At 41.9% G+C, this 22,754-nt stretch overlaps 1 protein-coding gene across 9 annotated transcripts in view; it reads left to right on the top strand.

Moving 5' to 3' along the window:
- NBEA (neurobeachin) overlaps positions 1-22,754 on the top strand; it is a 919,734-nt gene that overhangs the window by 673,363 nt on the left and 223,617 nt on the right. For all 9 annotated transcript variants that reach the window (XM_073613318.1, XM_073613319.1, XM_073613325.1 and 6 more), the window contains 2 exons: positions 16-159; positions 22,094-22,230. In XM_073613318.1, the coding sequence (XP_073469419.1) occupies positions 16-159; positions 22,094-22,230 (281 nt within the window). The remainder of the gene's footprint in view (positions 1-15; positions 160-22,093; positions 22,231-22,754) is intronic.

Genomic DNA, 22,754 nt, shown 5'->3' with positions numbered 1-22,754 from the left:
TTTTTTGTACCAAAGGCACAGATGAAGATGTCATGAAATCAAAGAAGACTTTCCGAAGCCAGGCTGCTGTTAATCAAAATGCCGAAACTGAGCTAATGTTGGAAGGGGATGATGATGCTGTTAGTCTGCTTCAAGAGAAGGAAATTGACAACCTTGCAGGTAGGCCATCTTTTTTACAATAGTAAACAAAGCTGCCATATAAAAGCTAAAAGCAGTGATAGATTTCAGTAGCGCAGGTAAAAGGAAGTAAACTCTTTATATATAAAATAGTACAACGTGTTAGCTACAGGGAATAGAGTGATGCCAATGAAAATACTTCTGTTTATCCTTACTGCTCATATATTTATTTGCACAAATTTTTCCTTTACACATATTATGTTTTTATTCTTTACCTATTCAGAATATAATCCGCAGCCTATTTTTTTTTTAACCTGCAAGGTAAAGGCATAATGTGCTAGTAGAACGAAGCCCTTCAGCGGCAAGCTGTCACCGCTTACAGGGCTTCCATCTTCACCTGGTCTTCCTTCCAGATCCGCGTGCTCCGGCCTTCTGATTGGCCACGCCGCGATGATGCCATTTATGGACTGCGGCACGGAGCTCTGAAGGGATGCTGTCCCTTCAGAGCGCATACGCCGGTGATTTCACCGTCTGCATGCAGTATGCATATCTCCTAAACCGTGCAGGTTTGGGAGGTATTCACTGTACCTACAGGTAAGCCTTATAATAGGCTTAACTGTAGGTACAAGTTCAAAAACAGGGTTTACTTCCACTTTTAAGCTTCTTGTTAGATGATACTTAACGCCTATGGAAGCAGCTGTCTTGTATATTACCTTCTTGCCTATGTACATACATCTTATTAGTTCAGTAGAAGTAAGAGGTGTTTGATGTGTTTCCATTGACTTACAATGTAAGGTGCCTTTTTGGTGTGCTTTTGAGAACATGTACCAAAGATGCAGAACCAAGCACACCTGCATTGTGAACAGTGATGAATTTAATGGGGAATAGTTTTCACGCACCTTTGTTGCCCTGGAAAAGAGTGGCAAAAACGCACCAGTGTGGATGGGATTTAAAAGCTATAACTTTAAGGCCTCATGCACACTGGACATTTTTACAGCTGCTGTTTTTGGCTTTAGACATTTTTTTTTTTCTGCAGCCAATAAACTCTCCAGCATGTTATCCTATGTGTCCATGCACACATAGGCTGTTATCAGCAGTTTTTGACACGGGCGTTTTCTGGCTGGAAAAAAAAACCCGAGAACAAGTGGGTTTTGATAGGCGTTTTTCAGCTGTAAAAACTATCTAACTCTGAAAAAAGCTTAAAAAGGCCAAAAAACACAGAAAAACGAGGCTCATCAGCGTTTATGCCATAAGCTTTTGTGGGAGTATAATTTTGTTTAAAAAAAGCTAAAAAACGCTGAAAAATGCTACTGCAAAAACTCTGAAAAACTCATTCTACAGCTTTCTACAGCTAACGCTACTGGGTTTTTTATAACGTCCAGTGTGCAAGAGGCCTAATAGTTAACATCTCTTTTCTTTTCCTCAATAAACATAAAAAAAAAAAAAACAAACAAAAATTTCCAGCTTACTTACCAGCCAGCCTGCAACAAACCAAATTATTCCTGCCTAATAGTTCACATTAAAAACGAGGGATTTAATTTGCACACATATTAGCAAATACATGCGTAAGCTGCAGCGGACATGTCATGGCACCCCAGTGTACTGTGGTCCTAATACCTGGAGGTCATATACCTTATATATCTTTAAGGAGGAATGAACTCCCTCTAGGCATAACTTCCCTTAATCCATCGATTTATTATATATGTGCTCCAACTTGGGGGACTCTCAAAATGATAGTTAGGACCGTAGTACATTGGGGTGCTGTGACATGACCGCTGCAGCTTACGCATATATTTGCAAATGTGTGCAAACTAAACCCCTGTTTTTAACATGAACTGTTAGGGTCAGTTCAGTATGTTGCAGGCTGGCAAGTGAGCTGGGAAATTTGTTTGTTTTTTGATGTAGCACCCTTCCATGTGCTCCTTGCTGCAAATGCTAGTTATAGGTTGAGATAATTGTCCTTTTTTTTGTGTATAAACATAAATCAACCTAGGTGTGATAAGTAATGGACAAACTAAAATGTGTCTTATTTTTTTTTCTTTTTATCAAGCAGTGATCATAGAGGTCCTTTTGGCCATTCTTCCAGTATGGAAGTCGTTGCTGAGCAGATCAATAAAAAAAAGCTTTGTGAATGTATGGCCAAAAAAGCATGGCCTATTATGTTCTCAATATCCTGCATATAAGTCACCAGGATCCTACAGTGAACAGGGAGTAAAAAAGATGTGAAGAAAATAGCTGCTGCTACTTAAATCAAGCATTGGTTATTTTAGTATGAGTAGTGAGGACATATTATTTTGTGTTTTTATGTGTGTGTTTGAAGTCATTCTGCTGGTGAAAGAAAAGGAATGACCTACTTTTATCTAGAATAAGCTCATGACAAGCACCCCAAGCCATCCAAACACCCTCCACATCTCTCATGTTCTCTATACTCGGTGTATCCTTGCCATGTGCCATGCACCAGCCATGTTATAAATGTTTTAACCTTTTTCTCCAAAAAGTGGACGCATTGGGATTAGATACTGAAGTGTCAAAATTTCAGATTTGAAATCTTTCTGTTTCAGCTTTAGTCCCTTTGGTCCCCAGACTGTTTACATCAAGAGGCAAGTTTCATAGTATTTTAGTGAGTTTTTTAATACTACCGTAGTGCTATGACATTCAGTGTCCCAATCACATTCATAACCACTTAACAGTCAGTTGTGATTCCAGTTAATGTTACTGTCCCTGAAGTACAACTAATTTTTTCCTGAGTGTAACTCCTCATAAATTGTCTAACATCTGCTAGCCTTACGTATTATGAAAAAGAAAGACCTGAATCCACCATAATATGTTTAGATATTTTTTAAATATGTTTTAAAAAATGAATTGCGTGGGCTGTTGTTTGAATAATGCTCATGGAATGAGTGTTTTAGGTGTGAAATCACCACTGTCCCCTAGTATGATAATAATATTAGCTTTGCCTCTTTTATGGATGGTAATGTGTAGACGCCTGTGGAAGGTAGTTTACTTTAGACCTGCTGTATAATTCTTTCCCCAGATGATATGCTTCCTCCAGATGATGTGACTTGTTTGATTATTTCCATTAACATCATTCTGCAGATAAATTGGTGCCAAGGGATGTGATCAATGTATCTTTTGCCACTAAGGCCCCTTTGAGAAGGAGCGGAATCCGTCAAGCGGATCTCCCTGTTCATGGGGGGATCTCTCAGCTGATCCCCACAGAGCAGGCAGATGACAGGTCTGCTATGCAGAGCGGACACAGACACAGCCCGCTTTTCTCTCTGGGGCAGTTGGATGAAAACTCACTGCCTGTCTGTTTCCATTCAACTGTCATCCGAACCTATCAACCGGACGGATGGGAAACAAATCCCCTTCCGTCTGTTTTTAGCAGACCAAATCTGATGTCAGCGAGTGTCCCTCTGACATCCGCCGCTCCATAGAGTACAATGGGTGGTCCAGTCGGGTCTACCTATAAAATGGACAGGTGGACCCGATCGGGCCGCTGGTGTGAAAGGGGCCTCAGGGGTTGATTTACTAAAGCTGGAGAGTGCAAAATATGGTGCAGTTGTACATGGTAGCCAATCATCTTATAACTCAGTTTGTTCAATTAAACTTTAACAAGAAAATCTGGAAGTTGATTGGTTTCTATGCAGCGATGCACCAGATTTTGCACTCTTCAGTTTTAGTAAATCAACCCCCAAAAGTCCTAAATTATAGGACCTTTTCCCACCTCCACAGTTTAGTTCCCTTTACATACTTTAAAGCTGTGCTCAAGGTAGCCACACATTAATGCAGCTCTGTAATCAATACATCACTAAATTATTTTTTAATGCAAGCAGTGTATGTACCTGAATTTAACTTGGTATAAGCTTCCTGCAGTCCCTATACAGCATGGCTCAGACTTAGGGAGAGAGAAACAGCACAACATGCCCATCAGTTGTGCATACAGTGCAAGAAGCTAGACGGAGAGATAACATCACCAGTATGCTGTTGCTTCATTCTCTTGGAAAGGGACCTGTAAATAAAAGCGAAACTACAGCAGAAAAAGATCAGGTCCCCTCCTCTAGACAGGGCTGTGCTATGTAAAATTGAAGACTGGAAAGAAATACAAATACTTTGGCAGGTGAAACCGTGCTTGTATATGTATTGCATCTGTGTATATAGCTGTTTGCCTGTAGTTCATTATTAAAGCACATGTCCCATTGTTTCCTTTGGCATTGTTCCCACTATTGATGTTTACATCTCCCCCTAAATCATTTGGTGGCTGTGTATGCACAGAATAACCTTGGCTTTCAGTCATTCAGAATGGCTGAGGTCATTCTACGCATGGGCCTCTGCTATATGAATTACTGACTAAGGGAGATGTAAATATCAATGGGGTAAATAACAGTGGCGCCCGCTGCCTACACATTGTTGATGTTTACAATGGCGGCCCTGAGTTGTGGCTAATAGGTTCCATTTATGCAGTACACATATAACCATTACCCCAAACATTACATGCATACAACGTATGGAGAACTTTTTACAGAAGATTTTTCTGCCAATATGGCCGCGACCATGAGGTCAGGGCTCATGCACACAGGCCTACAATTGTACTGTGTACTGCTGTGTACAGATTCATAATTTGTACAGCAAAATTGTATGCTATGGGCTCAAGGACACTACTCTGTTACTTCAGTCATTCAGAATGGCTGAGGTTATTCTTCATATATGCTGCCACATGAATGACTCATTCAAGGGATGATGTAAACATTAATATTGTGTAATCGGTGGCAGTGGCGCCTGCTCCCTACGCCTACCCCATTAATATTTGCATGCAGGCCCTGAGCAGTGGTGGCGGCCAAGAGGATCCATTTAAAATAGAACTTTAGGCAAAACCTTTTTTATTTTTCGTTTTGGATAGAGTAAGGCCCCTTTCACACAGGCTTTCTGATCAGGTCCGCCTGTCAGTTTTTCAGGAGGACCTGATCAGAGCCTCCATTCGCTCCTATGGAGTGGCGGATGTCAGCAGTGACATGTTCGCTGACACCCGCTGCTATCAGATCCTGTTCGTGAAATCCAGACAGATGGTGACCCTATTTTCCATCCATTTGGAGGATCGGATGGGATCAGATGAAAAGGGACAGGCGGTCTGTTTTCTTCCAATCTCCCCATAGAGGACAGTGGGGCTCTGACAGGTCTGTCTCTGCACAGTGAGCGGAGATGGACCTGTCATCCACCTTCTCAGCGGGATCAGCGGAGCAATCCCGCACTGAGCAAAGGGGAGTGTGCCGGGCGGATCGCCCGTTTGAAAGGACTCTAAGGAAGGGTTATAACCCCTGTAAAATTATTTTCTTATTGTACATCACGGGACACAGAGCCATAGTAGTTACTATGTGGGTTATAGGCCACCTTCAGGTGATAGACACCGGCACGCCCTAAGACAAAAAGTGCACTCCCTATATAACCCTTCCCACTACTGGGAGTACCTCAGTTTTTTCGCCAGTGTCTAAGGTGTTGGTCACGAGTAAAGATGTGCTGTGCTGAGCTCCTCTGGAGCAATCCTTGCTGGGGCTAGCCATGCAGCCGGATCCATTCAAAGTGTCTTTTTGGCAGAATTGAATGATACCCGGGCCTTGTATCCGAAGAAACGAGGTCTTGCCTGTAACGCTTCTCTTTTTAGAGAGCTGGACCCCGGGATCCAGTACTTTTTGGTATTAAGGCCATAAAGTTTTTACTGGCGGTGGTGCTATTACAGGTCCAGGATTGTGGGTTTCCTCGAGGATACCCAGCTCCTGAAGGTTTAACGGAACCCACCTTGAAGGGTGAAGATTGGGTCTGGGTAAAAGGTGTGCAACAAACTTTATTAAAAATTATATATATATATATATATATATATATATATATATATATATATATATATATATATATATATACACATTTCATTTTTTGGGTTTTTTTTGTTTTTTCTTGTAATGTAGCATTATGAAAAATGACCTTTCCTTTCATACAGCTAGCAGTGACTTTCTGTCACTGCCAACATTTCAGATCTTTGCAACCAAACATTGATGACATTCTGTACACTGATTAAAGAATGCTCCCTGAAATATGATTTAATCTTTAGGCTACATTCACATAGCCGTAAAAATTTTTACTGATGTTTACTGATGCGTATGATAATACTTTTAGATCAATTTTAAATGCGTAAAATTGTCATGTTTTTGTTTTTTTTAATATATGAATGCATAGTTTGTGCATACGCATATCCTCAGATGCAGATTTATTATTTATTTTTTATTTATTACAGATTCTTATATAGTGCTGTCAATTTACGCAGCACTTTACACATATTGTACATTCACATCAGTCCCTGCCCTCAAGGAGCTTACAATCTAAGGTCCTGAACTCCTATTCATACATACACATACTAGGGCCAATTTAGACAGGAGCCAATTAACCTACCAGCATGTCTTTGGAGTGTGGGAGGAAACCAGAGTACCCGGAGGAAATCCATGCATGCATAGGGAGAACATGCAGACTCCAGGCAGGTAGTACAGTGGTTGGGATTTGAACCAACGACCCTAGTGCTATATTTTTGATTTTGTGTTACGGATTGGATTGCAGTGCATGTTTACACACCTGTGTGAATGTCTCCATTGAAAACAATCCAGTTGATTTCAGATCCATAAATTAAAAATACTTCCAAATGTGGTTACAGCCATGTGAATGTGACCTTGATGTGATTGGTAGAGATGGGCTTAGGAGTGTTCGGGATCCTAGTCCCAACCCACCTGCCCGATCCTGCAAGGAAGCCAACACTGCACACATCTAATCATAGGCAGTGAGACATTTCCCGATCTATGCTGCTGCGGACCGGGACATGTCTCACTGCCTGTGATTACCGATGTGCAGTGTCGGCTTCCTGGCGGGATCAGGCATGTGGGTTGGGACTAGGATCCTGAACACACCTGAGCCCATCTCTACCAATCACATCAAGGTCACATTCACATGGCTGTAAACACATTTAGAAGTATTTTTAATTTATGGATCTAGTGATTGGCTTAATGATTTTTCTCACAGGGGTTAGTCACTTTTCACAGCAATGTGACTGATGATATGGTTACAGGGGGCAGACCCTACCCCTTAGCACTCCCACTTCCTTCATTCTAAGGTCATTATTGGAAAGTCTTATCTCAGTACCTAGAGAGCAGAAACCAGTAAGAACCCGCAACAAACTTGAATAAAATATTTGCCTTATATGTAACTGATCTGGGAGATGATATTCTTGGCAAAAATAAAGTTTCCTGTCAAAGAATCCTAAGAAAAAACAACTATTATAAGATGATTTTCTCATATAACACGTGCTTTAATCATTTCCAATGCATCAGATGCAGTGTCTGACATAAAAACCCCATAGCATCTAATCCGATTCAAGATCATATCTTCAAAGAGTAACTCCACTTTTGCTAAGAAAAAAAAAAGCATTCCCCTGGGGTGATCTATGTACGTTACAGGGATTTTAACAAACTTTGTTGCAGATTCCTACCTTTTGTTATTCTGAAGAAATAGCTGTTTGTGTCCATGTGCAAGGTGAATGTGAGTGGGAGTGATTTAGTAATTATCAATCAGCGGCTGCACTTGCAGGCCTGCATCCCTTTATGTGTGATTTCCCTTTGGGAGTATCTCACTAAAAATGAAATTTTTGTTGCAGGGGATGGCCAAAATCTGACTTGTATCTTAGCACAGACTTCAGGGAATATCAGTGAGCCAATCACACAAGCAGGAAATGACAATTCGGGGGGAGGGGGGGGGTCTGTACACCATCTATGTACAGAACACCTTCAGGTTGCCATATTGCATTGAAATTTATAGAAAATTACCGTTATGCAGATAGAAATGGAAAGGCGGTGTTTTTTTTGTTTTTTTTGTTTTTTTTTTAAGGTGTTTCTTTAAGATTTTCACAAAAGAAACCACTTACAACTGTAAGAGAAAAAAAAAAAACAAGGTACACCACAAGGTATCAGAAGAAAAGCAAAAAAGAGGACTACGCTGAGCCCACACAAGGCAATATAAGGCAGACGTAAAGGAAGTGCAATGTAATCCTCAGTGCAATTGCACCTTGCAATAGACACTCACACACAAGAAAATACCCATACCAGCGCCGCTCTCACACATCCAGGAAAGGTCATTTTAAATAAAATTCAATTACAATATGAATTGTGTAGCAATTGTATATGTTATAATATTTTGTTTTTATTTGCTATATGTTCCCATGAAAGTGGAGTTACCCTTAAATATTTCAGTGTAATTTTTAGGTTTAATCTGATTTTATTAAATTTTTAAAGAAAAAGTCACACGTTTTACATATACCGATCCTACAAAAATAGTACATGGCGTGACTGCGGCAAGTATTCCAGTTCCAATTGGATGAGTAGAGCATATACATTACATGGCAGAAAAAAACATATTGTGATAAAGAAGTCTTAGTATGGGCCATTGTAGCTGCCGGGTCAATGTAATTTTAAATGTGATTGTTGGCAGCAAAGACATTTTTTATTTGTGTCATTTTGTGGTATCATGCTAAATTACACATTTATTACACATAAAACTGTATTATAAATGCTTTATTTACAGACGCTAGACTGCCACTAAGCATTATTTACATTTAAAGTGTATGTTACCCTAAATATTTTATCCTTTTTTTGTGTGTGTTCACATATGTGTATTTTAGAAATCATAGTCTCTATTTCCATGTACATCTTCCATCAGAAGTACCAGTCACCTTTCTTCCTTGTTCTAAACAGCATGATCAGTTGTCATCCTTTGGCTGGCCATTCAGAGGTACAGGACACTGTGCAGACACATAGCATGTCTGTATTGGGTAGTTTGTTCAGCCACCATGCTCCCCACCCCCTGACACATCACAGCCTGCCTCCTGAACACGCCCCCAGCTCAAGCATAGCCTGCCTCTTGAACACACCCCCAGCTCAAGCATAGCCTGCCTCTTGAACACACCCCCAGCTCAAGCATAGCCTGCTTCTTGAACACACCCCCAGCTCAAGCATAGCCTGCCTCTTGAACACACCTCCAGCTCAAGCGTAGCCTGCCTTTTGAACACGCCCCCAGCTCAAGCATAGCCTGCCTTTTGAACACGCCCCCAGCTCAAGCATAGCCTGCCTCTTGAACACACCCCCAGCTCAAGCATAGCCTGCCTCTTGAACACGCCCCCAGCTCAAGCATAGCCTGCCTCTTGAACACTCCCTCAGCTCAAGCATAGCCTGCCTCTTGAACACGCCCCCAGCTCAAGCATAGCCTGCCTCTTGAACACTCCCTCAGCTCAAGCATAGCCTGCCTTTTGAACACGCCCCCAGCTCAAGCATAGCCTGCCTTTTGAACACGCCCCCAGCTCAAGCATAGCCTGCCTCTTGAACACACCCCCAGCTCAAGCATAGCCTGCCTTTTGAACACGCCCCCAGCTCAAGCATAGCCTGCCTCTTGAACACGCCCCCAGCTCAAGCGTAGCCTGCCTCTTGAACACACCCCCAGCTCAAGCATAGCCTGCCTTTTGAACACGCCCCCAGCTCAAGCATAGCCTGCCTCTTGAACATGCCCCCAGCTCAAGCATAGCCTGCCTCTTGAACATGCCCCCAGCTCAAGCATAGCCTGCCTCTTGAACACTCCCTCAGCTCAAGCATAGCCTGCCTCTTGAACACGCCCCCAGCTCAAGCATAGCCTGCCTCTTGAACACGCCCCCAGCTCAAGCATAGCCTGCCTTTTGAACACGCCCCCAGCTCAAGCATAGCCTGCCTCTTGAACACGCCCCCAGCTCAAGCATAGCCTGCCTCTTGAACACTCCCTCAGCTCAAGCATAGCCTGCCTCTTGAACACGCCCCCAGCTCAAGCATAGCCTGCCTCTTGAACACTCCCTCAGCTCAAGCATAGCCTGCCTTTTGAACGCGCCTCCAGCTCAAGCATAGCCTGCCTTTTGAACACGCCCCCAGCTCAAGCATAGCCTACCTTTTGAACACGCCCCAGCTCAAGCATAGCCTGCCTCTTGAACACGCCCCCAGCTCAAGCATAGCCTGCCTCTTGAACACTCCCTCAGCTCAAGCATAGCCTGCCTCTTGAACACTCCCTCAGCTCAAGCATAGCCTGCCTTTTGAACACGCCCCCAGCTCAAGCATAGCCTGCCTTTTGAACACGCCCCCAGCTCAAGCATAGCCTGCCTTTTGAACACGCCCCAGCTCAAGCATAGCCTGCCTTTTGAACACGCCCCCAGCTCAAGCATAGCCTGGCTCTTGAACACGCCCTCAGCTCAAGCATAGCCTGCCTTTTGAACACGCCCCCAGCTCAAGCATAGCCTGCCTCTTGAACACGCCCCCAGCTCAAGCATAGCCTGCCTCTTGAACACGCCCCCAGCTCAAGCATAGCCTGCCTCTTGAACATGCCCCCAGCTCAAGCATAGCCTGCCTCTTGAACACTCCCTCAGCTCAAGCATAGCCTGCCTTTTGAACACGCCCCCAGCTCAAGCATTGCCTGCCTTTTGAACACGCCCCCAGCTCAAGCATAGCCTGCCTTTTGAACACACCCCCAGCTCAAGCATAGCCTGCCTCTTGAACACGCCCCCAGCTCAAGCATAGCCTGCCTCTTGAACACGCCCCCAGCTCAAGCATAGCCTGCCTCTTGAACATGCCCCCAGCTCAAACATAGCCTGCCTCTTGAACACTCCCTCAGCTCAAGCATAGCCTGCCTTTTGAACACGCCCCCAGCTCAAGCATAGCCTGCCTTTTGAACACGCCCCCAGCTCAAGCATAGCCTGCCTTTTGAACACGCCCCCAGCTCAAGCATAGCTTGCCTTTTGAACACGCCCCCAGCTCAAGCATAGCCTGCCTCTTACCTCAGGCTGAACAGACTATGGAATAGGGGCATGCTGTGTGACCAAAATGACACAAATAAAAAATGTCTTTGCTGCCAACAATAACATTTAAAATGACATTGAACCAGCTGCTACAATGGCCCATACTAAGACTTCTTTATCACAATATTTTTTTTTCTGCCATGTAATGTATATGTTCTACTCATCCATTTGGAACTGGGATACTTGCCGCAGTCATGCCATGTACTATTTTTGTAGGATTGGTATATTGATGATCTTCTTCTATCCTAATATAAAATGTATGACCTTTTCTTTAAAAGTTTAATAAAACCATCAAAATTCTTTTGGCTGAAGTCATCTCATCGGCTATGTCCAATCACACACACACAGTTCTGTGTTTAGAAAAACACATAACTCTGTGTACAGGAAACCGCAATTTGGCTGTCTCTTCTCCCTGCAAAGCATTGGAGGCTGAGACAAAGCTCTTACGGGGTATATTTACAGATCTAGGCAGCTGTCATTAGAACAATAGAAAGGTTTTAGGACTGGAGTTCTTCTTATAACCATAAGCAGAGGCGTTGCTAGGGGGTGGCTATTGAGGCTATAGCCCCGAATCTGGGGCCCATAGCCCGAGTCTCTAGGGCAGGGGTTGGCACCCAGCCCGCCACCGATGAATGCGGGCACCTGGCCCGTGGAAATTTTCGTTGCTGTCCCCTTCATTGGACAGTGGCGAGCGCCCAGTATCACAGGGCTGGATGGGGACGGGAACCGCAGGAGTTAACTTTTTCATTAAACAGCAGGTGATTGGTTGCTGGACAATCCTAGCAACCAATCACCAGCCTGTTAATGTGAAAAGTTAACTTCTATAGTTCCCGCCCCCATCCAGCTCTGTGATGCCGATCTCAGATGCTCTGCTTGCTGTACACCTGTGTAAGGTAAGAGTTCTACTTACACAGTGTGTGTGGTGGGGTGCAGGGGACAGAGGGCACTGCAGTGGGGGGGTGCACTGCTCGGCACTGGTGAGGCTGCATTGCTGGGCACTGGTGAGGCTGCATAGATGGGCACAGCTGAGCCCTGCATTGTTTATGTAGCCAACTCCTGAGCCCTGGGGCTCTCTGGGGACCCTGATGTAAGGGGGGCTCTGGTTACCCTGATGTAAGGGGGGTGGGATCTCTGGGGACCCTGATGTAAGTAGGAAGGCTCTCTAGGGACTCTGATATAAGGGGGGTGGGCTCTCTGAGGACCCTGATGTAAGGGGGCGGGATCTCTGCAGACCTCTCTGATGTAATGAGGAGGGCTCTGGGGTCCCTGATGTAATGAGGAGGGCTCTGGGGGCCCTGATGTAAGTAGGAAGGCTCTCTAGGGACCCTGATGTAAGGGGGGTTCTGGGGACCCCGATGTAAGAGGGGGTGGGCTCTCTGGGCACCCTGATGTAATGAGGGGTGCTCTGGGGACCCTGATGTAATGAGGGGTGCTCTGGGGACCCTGATGTAATGAGGGGTGCTCTGGGGACCCTGATGTAAGTAGGGAGGCTCTCTAGAGACCCTGATGTAAGGGGGGCTCTGGGGACACTGATGTAAGGGGGGTGGGCTCTCTGAGAACCCTGATGTAAGTGGGGGCTCTCTGGGGACCCTGATGTAAGCGGGAATCCACACTCAGAGATATATATACTGTACACCCACACGTATATTATATACATGTGTATGACTTTCTTCACTACTATGGGCTCTAGCCCCAGATCTTTTGTAGACCTAGCCACGCCCCTGACCATAAGAAAGAAAGAACCTGATGATTTATGTGAATGGAAGTGTCTCTTTAATGAGGATGCAGTACTGTGACAAAGAGTGATGCAATAGGGAAATCCATCCCTTATCTGAGATTTCTACTTGCTAAGATATTACAAGGCCATCACATATCAAGTGTACTGTTAGATTTGGCACAGAAAAGCAAGCCTACATATTATCGCATAAGAAAGGACATTTATAGCTGCATAAAAGACTGCAGATTTCTGGTAACTTATTAAAAAAAAAAATAACCAATAAATTATATTGTATGTGTTTTATAACTAGATTGTAATATTTGGCCTTTTCCTCCATTTTAATACATTTGCATGTAAAGGCTTTGGTTCGCTTTTCATCAGGTTGTGCAGTATACAAATGCAGCCTGGAAGGTAAGTGATTGACACTTTTTGTTGCAGAAATGCAGTCCATGAGTTGGCTTTCCACAAGGGATGTTACAGTGCTTTGCAAAAATATTCACCCCCTTGGCTTTTTTCCTATTTTGTTACATTACAGCCTTTAGTTCAATGTTTTTTTTAATCTGAATTATATGTGATGGATCAGAACATAATAGTCTAAGTTGGTGAAGTAAAATTAGAAAAATATATGCAGAAAACTATTTTTCAGAAATAAAAAACTGATAATTGGCATGTGCATATGTATTCACCCCATTTGTTATGAAGCCCATAAAAAGCTCTGGTGCAACCAATTGCCTTCAGAAGTCACATAATTAGTGAAATGATGTCCACCTGTGTGCAATCTAAGTGTCACATGATCTGTCATTACGTATACACACCTTTTTGAAAGGCCTCAGAGGCTGCAACACCTAAGCAAGAGGCACCATTAACCAAACACTGCCATGAAGACCAAGGAACTCTCCAAACAAGTAAGGGACAATGTTGTTGAGAAGTACAAATCAGGGTTAGGTTATACAAAATATCCAAATCTTTGCTGATTCCTTAGGAGAACCATCAAATCTATCATAACCAAATTGAAAGAACATGGCACAACAGCAAACCTGCCAAGAGACGGTCACACACCAAAACTCACGGACCGGGCAAGGAGGGCATTAATCAGAGAGGCAGCAAAGAGACCTAAGGTAACCCTGGAGGAGCTGCAGAGTTCCACAGCAGAGACTGGAGTATCTGTACATAGGATGACAATAAGCCGTACTCTCCATAGAGTTGGGCTTTATGGCAGAGTGGCCAGAAGAAAGCCATACTTTCAACAAAAAACAAAATGGCACGTTTTGAGTTTGCGAAAAAGGCATGTGGGAGACTCCCAAAATGTATGGAGGAAGGTGCTCTGTTCTGATGAAAAATTGAACTTTTTGGCCATCAAAGAAAACGCTATGTCTGGCGCAAACCCAACACATCACATCACCCAAAGCACACCATCCCCACTGTGAAACATGGTGGTGGCAGCATCATGTTGTGGGGATGATTTTCTTCAGCAGAGACAGGGAAGCTGGTCAGAGTTGATGGGAAGATGGATGGAGCCAAATACAGGGCAATCTTAGAAGAAAATCTTTTAGAGACTGGGGCTGAGGTTCACCTTCCAGCAGGACAATGACCCTAAACATACAGCCAGAGCTACAATGGAATGATTTAGATCATAGCATGTTCATGTGCAGGAATGACCCAACCAAAAGTCCAGACCTAAAATCAATTGAGAATCTGTGGCAAGACTTGAAAATTGCTGTTCAGACACTCTCCACCCAATCTGACAGAGCTTGTGCTATTTTGCAAAGAAGAATGGGCAACATTTTCACTCTCTAGATGTGCAAAGCTGGTAGAGACATCCCCAAAAAAACTTGCAGCTGTAATTGCAGCGAACGGTGATTCTACAAAGTATTGACTCAGGGGGGATGAATACAAACGCACGCCACACTTTTCACATATTTGGAAAACCATTTATCATTTTCCTTCCACTTCACAATTATGTGCCACTTTGTGTTGGTCTATCACATAAAATCCTAATAAAATATCTTGAGGGTAGGGACTGATGTGAATGTACAATGTATATGTAAAGTGCTGCGTAAATTGATGGTGCTATATAAGTACCTGAAATAAATAAATAAAATACATTTACATTTTTGGTTGTAACATGGCAAAATGTGGAAAATTTCAAGGAGTATGAATACTTTTTCAAGGCACTGTATTTCTTACACAGGTTAGTAAGCATAGATGGTAGGAGGGGGGAGGGGAGATTTTAAAGAGTAGTTGGGGTTAAAGTGACACTAAAGCTTAGTTTTTTTGTTTTTTTAAATAACAAACATGTCATACTTACCTCCACTGTGCCGCTCGTTTTGCACAGAGTGGCCCCACACATCCTCTTCTGGGGTCCCTCTGTGGCTCTCGCGGCTCCTCCCCACATTGGATGACCCCCTAGGAAAAGCGCTCTCCCAGGGGGTTACCTTGCGGGCACGCTCCCGAGTCATTCATTCAGCGTCCATAGAAGCCAAATGTATGACTCAGCCCCGCCCCTCGGGTCATTGGATTTGATTGACAGCAGCGGGAGCCAATGGTTGCACTGCTATCAATCCATCCAATCAGGACCCGAGACACTTGCTTTTGCTGGTGTGCTCGTCCCCGGGACGAGATAGAGAGGGTACAGGTAAGTGAAACGGGGGCTCGGTGGGCTGCAGCATTACAGGAAGTTTTTCACCTCAATGCATAGAATGCATTGAGGTGAAAAACCTCAAAGGTTTACAACTCCTTTAAGCTGGAATCTCACTGTAAGGTAAAGTATGGGATGGAGGAATGAGTTGGCATAGTAGTATTTAGGCTGGAGCTACAGGACCACTTTTGATTGCAGAATTGTAAAAATTGCGCAACCAATTGACTTTTTTAATGGTTGTACTTCTGTGTGATTTTGCACATTTTTTTTTTTTTTTTTTTTAATGAAAGGAAGTTTAGGTTTCAAAATATGGTTCTGTACATTGCAAATAACGTTTAAAACCTTGATCCAAAGCAGACAATTGATCTGTAATCATATTGACAGCACCATTGTACTGGACCAGGTTTTGGGTTCCTAGAACAAAGGTGCCATACCCAGGATACATTTATTAGGCCCCTATCACATGGGGCGGACACCAACAACGGATCCGCCGGTGGATCTCTCCGCTGAGCAGGCGGATGACAGGCCCATGTCCGCTCTGATGATGCAGAGTGGACATGGACACAGCCTGCTGTTTTCAATGGGGCTGTCTGATGAAAACGGACCACCTATCATTTGATCGGATCCACTGGATGGATGGGGAGCAGATCCCCATCTGGCTGTTTTTAGCAGACCAGATTGGATTGTATAAAGGTGAGTGTCAGCAGACATGGAGGTCCTGATTGGCTCTGCCTGAAAAACTGATAGGCGGACCTGATTGGAATGTCTGTGTGAAAGGGGCCTAAGATGTCACTTTTGGTGCAACTAGCATCTATTTTTTTTATACATGTTGTTTTTTTATTTTTTATAAATGACTTGAGTTGTATGTAAATCTACCAATCTAACACACAGGTTGATTAGGCAGGGTATGTTCCATCTGTTATGTAAACCATGTTCCAGCCTACAGAGAGTAATGTGTGAACTGTAACAAAGTATAGAGCAGTGCTTTGTATGTGCTGCAGTGTTGTGAAACATGGAAAATGTGGCAACATGCTGAAAGGAGGTTTGAAAAAAAAAAATAATCATCTGTAAAAAATGTTGGATTTTTTTTTTTAAAAGCTTGTTAAGAGGAAAGATCTGTTAAGTGACAACACAGAAAATCTGCAAAATGTAGATTCTACCTTGTGTAAACATTTTAATATGGGATCTGAGGAGAGCAGAGCATCTCCCAGAGGGGATTATCACATAATCCTCTCTCTATAGCTGGAGTGGATTAACTTCACATTCTCAGAGGGGTTTGGATGCTCCTTTTGACTGCAACAAGACGTCGTTCTTCCCCAGACATGTGTGATCGCACCCCCTGCACACCGCACACACATCACATTGGAACAATTCATAATCTCTCTTTGTTCCCATTGAATCCAGACAATATGATTCTGTAAATTGAAAATTCTCTAGATGTATTTGTAGAGGATGGCGAGGCTTAGACGATTTCATACGATCGCTGCATTCACCTGCACCCTCGTGTCTCCTGAACATACATGTGGATTTGTAGGAAAGTGAACAGCATGGGGGTAGTCAGATGACTGCCTGACAGGTCCTGTCCCATTGGAGACCATTGGAGGAGACCATTGGCTACCCAACCTATTGTTTGTCATCTGTGAATTGTCTAGGGGAGTGCCTGTGTACTTCTACTGTTCATCTGCCAGATCAGATCACTGGAATGGTGACCATACACACTTCTCTAAATGATCGATATCTCTTCTGATAGGAACAATCGATCTATAGTTGACAACCCGTTCTATGGCTATTGCCCCACACACAGTGGATTTTGGTAAAGTGTTAGAAAAGCCAGGACCCTGCATTCACTATATCTGGTCTCCCACAGAACATGGAAATGCAATTATTTTGGTAAATATAAATGGCTAAAAACCTTTTCTCATCAGCACTATATAGCAGTTTTGTGACTTCTATCAGTGTCTGGTTAAAGCTTGTAGGAAGAGTTTTTGTTGTCCTCTGACTGTTCTATGAGGCTGAATGACTCCTGACCCTCTGTCTGGACACCTGTGCTGATCACCTGCACCCCCACCCAGGAAAAAAAAACCTCTCTAGCAATACACACCAAACTGAGCATGTGCAGAGTGCCCCCAAGGCTCTGCACTATCAGGTGATGGATTGGGGATTGTGGAAGAAGGGGAGGATCAGAGAAGACAGGATCAAACAGCCTTTTTACACAAAGTGGTGGATTAAGCCGGTAGGTTTCACAGCATAGCTCTGCGCAACCTATTAAATTAGGGTGTGCACCCCAAATCTGAAACACACATGCCTTTCTCTGCAGCCTCAGATGCATGGGGCAGTGAATAAATCAGTCTGTGCTGAGTGGCTTCCTGATTATACACAGACTGAAGCATAGTAATCAGTTTACTGTGTTTCAGTTATGCATGAACACAGTGAGCGAGTGTTCATTTAGAAAAGGAAGGTGCTGGTAAATTACATATTTAATAGCCCCTTCCCTTGCTTTCCATCCTGAAACATACCTGGCACACCCAGATGTTCCACAGTGAGTACAAGCATGTTTTACTGCATATACAGACTGATTTTTCTGTTGTGGGTTTAGTAACAATTTAAGATACAGTTAATATATTTGTAATTTGTGAAACGTAATTATTGATCTTGTTGCATAATATGATTAATGGAAATGCAGTCGTATTCCTGATCAAAGTGTCTCAGTGCTGCTGATTGATGCAAAACCATTGATTATTTTCTGCCCTGGCCAATTGGCTTCATTTGATGGAATCCAATGTAAATTGAGAGTAGATCAGGAATCCGATATAAATTGAGAGTAAATCAATCGGAATGGAGGTTATGGCTATTCCATTGTTTGCAGACTCGATTAGATAAAAAGATTGAAGCGTTTGTGGCCACTATAAGGCTGCCCATACGTTATACAATTTTCTAATTTAATTTCCTTTAGATTTGTCTTTAACTATGTAGTGCAAGGGCCTACCTGATTGCATACAAATTGAAAGTGTTTAGGTTTGACCTCATAAATCTAAAGGAAAATATAATGTATGGCCATCCTAATGCTGCCCATATATTATGTTATCTCATTGTATAATTTGTGTACAATTTCAATTAGGTTTACCAAAACTATGTATTATGAAGACATACCTAATCAATAATTTTAGTGCTTAGTTTGACCATAGATTACTTTTTTTTTTCAATCAGCAAAAAAAAAAAAAAGATTCCCCCATCCGACTAGGTGAGGTGGATGGAAGAATCCTCCCAGCTTTGCTATTGTGTTGTGACAGCTGGGACTCCTCTGCTGTCAGAATACACTGATTAGAGATGCAGCCGATTGGCTGCAGTGCTGATCCAACACCATTTTTCCAACAAGCCTGTTTGTGAGAAGGCATTCATTAGCTCAACTTCTCACAAATAGTAACAGCCATACATGGATTGAAATTTGGCCGTCCCCCTGCTGAACCGGTGGAATTTAAGGCCATCTGTGGGCCACTATATACTACACAGTTAATGGTAGATCTAAAGGAGATTGTACAATCACATTGAATAGTGTGTGTTCAGCTTGAAGCTCACCACTCCTTACAATTTTTATGTACAATTTCCTTTAAATCTACCAGCAACTATATTGTACACGTGTCTTTCTGATTGGATAGCTTAGGGAGGTCCTTGTATTACATAGTTTTGATGATTCTAAAGTTGATTGTAATGTAGTGACCTTATAGACTGGTCATACACTATATAATCTGATTGTACAGTCTCTGTATAATCTTCTTTAGGTATACTACAAAATCTAAACAATGCATTTCATGTCACATCAGACAAGCCCTTGCACTACATAGTAAGTGGTAGACCTAAAGGAGATTGTACAAACAGATTGTATTGTGTATAGACAGCCTTCTGTCTGTGGTTACTCTAGATGTCATGTAGTTGCTGTAAGTAATGTAGACGATTCTAATTCACAGCTCTTACAAATGACATCTATGTAATCAGGTACTGTACATTGATGTGACTTCTATCCACCAATCAGATTTGGTCTTTTTCTGCTCTGGACACTATAAGCCAAGTCTGATCACTGTGTGTTTCTCCATTTATATAGTGAATGCATTTTGAACAACCTTGTTAAATAGGAGAGCAGAAACTGCAAAAATCAAACCGATGAGCTAACATGGAAAACTGAAGGAAATTAAAGCTGGGTGCCCTTTGTTAGATTTTTCCCAGAGTTGAAGGTAAAAGTTGATTGGGATGCAGCAACAGCTCCAGTCCTTTAGATTTCCTCACTGACTGTTCTACAGAGAGAGCTGGATCAGGCTGTATATTGGCAGTAGAAGGGTTAAGGGCAGGGGTAGGACAATCCTGGCACTGTGTAGAGATGTGTGTCATGTGACCAGGTCACCAGTGCTGCCACCTTTGTCCCTGTGTGTGTGCAGACTCCCTATCTCCTAATATGCTGCATGCAGGGTGACAGCTGTCTGGGGTAAAGAGCCAGTATATGGAGAGACGATGATGCCGGTGGCGCCATGTTATATGCTGGCACTTGTCTCTTCATGCCACTGTCATCTAATGTCACTCCTCACTTATCTCATACAGCAGATGAGGGGGAGGATGGATAATAGCCTCCACCATTTCAATCCAACGTCCCAGTGTACAGTATCTTACATGTCATGTTAGCATCACCTACTATGTACCAGTGTCACCCACTTCTGCAACACATGTGCCCGCTGTCATGTAGATCTCACTGTGCCTGTGTATACAGAATACCAATGTGAGCCAACATTTCCTATCACAGGGATGATCAGACTGGACCCCAGTATGGGGACATTTTTAGGTGACACTACTACACTTGTCTGGTGTAAAGATATCCTCATATAGAGGTTACCCAATACCCCTGATAGGTGCCTATACCTGTACACATCAAATAATCAATTGCTGCAATTAATCCATACACATAAAACGTATGTATTCCACAGTGTTTTACTAAGATTTGTTTGCTTTATTGCACTGTCCTATGCAGCTTATTTCACCATGTTACATTTACCCCCTGTGTCCTGAGATCCCAGGAAAAGTCACCTAAGTGGGGTGAGATTTACTAATAACACTCACAGGTGTCTACATAGAAAATACATTTATGTAGCATTGCTGTGCTGCCCCATCATAGCTGACATGTCAGGCAAACTGTCACACCGCAATGACTTTTGGTAGTTTTCTTGTCTGTGATTGCTAGACAGGTTAGCTTTATACCCTACCCTACTGCTATTATTTACTGGAATATGGATATATTCCTACGTGCATGCTATGAAAAACGACTTGCTTAAAATCATCGGAATATATTATATAGTCCTTTTCAGTATTTCTCTGAGAGCAAACATTGTTACCACTAATATACTACAGATCGATAGTTACCACTAATATACTACAGATCGATAGTCTAGCAGGAGAGTGGATAGAGGTGGGAGTGGACACTGGAACCCAAACAATAGGCTGCACTGTATCCAAACGTATTAGATTTATTATTTTAAATAGTATAATATTAAAATGACAACATGCATGTCACTTATATTTTGCATGTACATTTATCTAAGATTGTATAGTAATAGCCTATAAATAACCCTTGCATGTTGATAATTGATTAAACCATAACAATGTAGAGCTGCTTACTATAAATGAATTATATTCGCTGTATTTAAAATATTTTTTTTAATAATAAATGAATTATATTCACTGTATATAAAGTGCCTTCACTATAAATTAATTATATTTACTGTAAATAAGGTATCTTTACTGTAAATGAATTATATTCACTGTATATATAATGCTTTTTATAATGAATGAATTATATTCACTGTATATAAAGTACCTTCACTATAAATACATTATATTCACTGTATATAAAGTACCTTTTAATATAAGTAAATTATATTCACTGTAAATAAGGTATCTTTACTATAAATGAATTATATTCACTGTAAATAAGGTACCTTTACTATAATTCCACTGTATATAAGGTACCTTTGTTAGAAATGAATTGTATTCACTGTAAATAAGGTATCTTTACTATAAATGAATTATATTCACTGTAAATAAAGGTACCTTTGCTATAAATGAATAATATTCACTGTAAATAAAGGTACCTTTACTATAATTTCAAGGTACCTTTTACTAGAAAGAATTATATCCATTGTATATAAGTTGCCTATATTAACTAGACATTTTTTCCCCATAGGAAATAGTAATTTACCACACTTTTTATACCCACACCTATCACCATACAACTGATCTTTATGCCTGTACTTTTATATAGTTTTATTTTAAAAATAAAAGACGTGTATTTGAGTATTGTATAGTGACAGGTGTCCCCCCTGTATGCCACCATACCATCTACTAGACAGGCAGGTGCAGAATGCTGTATATTCCCATATAAATGTCTAATAGCATATAGAATAATGCCAGATTCTGGGGTACAGGGTCGTTCTTGTACTGACTATACTGTACAATGTAATGTCTTGTAGCATCCAGATATATATGTAGAAACTCGATGATGTATTCTTGAAATGAATACAGTAATCCTAACACAGGATGATTAGATGAAGATACTAACAGACTAATGTCACAATTGCCTTGCTGTGGCCAGCAAACTGTGCCCTTTCCAGGTGTGGCATCCCTGCCCTGGGGATCACCCTGGTCCTGGTGGGAGATGTGAGCCTTGATGTCTCTGTCTGTGTTGCAGGTCCAGTGGTGCTGAGCACCCCAGCACAGCTCATTGCACCCATCGTGGTGGCCAAAGGCACCCTCTCCATCACCACCACTGAAATCTACTTCGAAGTAGATGAAGAAGACCCCAGCTTCAAGAAGATCGACCCCAAAGTGAGTACATTTTATATATATTGGGTGTGTGCTGCATTAACCTAACAAACTAAAATATTTCCCAAAGTTTATACATAAATGTGAATAGTATTGTAGCTTTATTGCAGCCATTTACTTTTAGTTTCAATATAAACACTGATATGTCCCCTATATTTTAGATTATATCTAAAATATTATAATTATAAAAAATATATATTACTATAAAATTATAAGTATTAAAATCAAAGCCATGTATTTAATAATACATCTGCCATATGCAGTATATGTCATTTGTATTCATGTCTAACATTTTAGGACGTTTTTACTTTTTTATTTCTAAATGAATTGTGTTTTCTTTAATATTTTTGATGCATCACACATTGTCAGGATTTATTTGGATTCTATAGTATAATAATAGTTAAGATATAATATTTATGGACAAATGGGGAGTATTTTTGTATCGATTATGGAGTTTTGTGATGTACAGTTTTCGAAAGAATTTAAATAGCGTTTTCTACCCTAAATATAGTCTCGTAATATTAGGA

The sequence above is a fragment of the Aquarana catesbeiana genome, linkage group LG02, assembly GCF_042186555.1.
Source record: "Aquarana catesbeiana isolate 2022-GZ linkage group LG02, ASM4218655v1, whole genome shotgun sequence".
Classification (NCBI taxonomy): domain Eukaryota; kingdom Metazoa; phylum Chordata; class Amphibia; order Anura; family Ranidae; genus Aquarana; species Aquarana catesbeiana.
The sequence above is the reverse complement of the archived record's forward strand: the minus strand, read 5'-3'. Positions and strand labels throughout refer to the sequence as shown.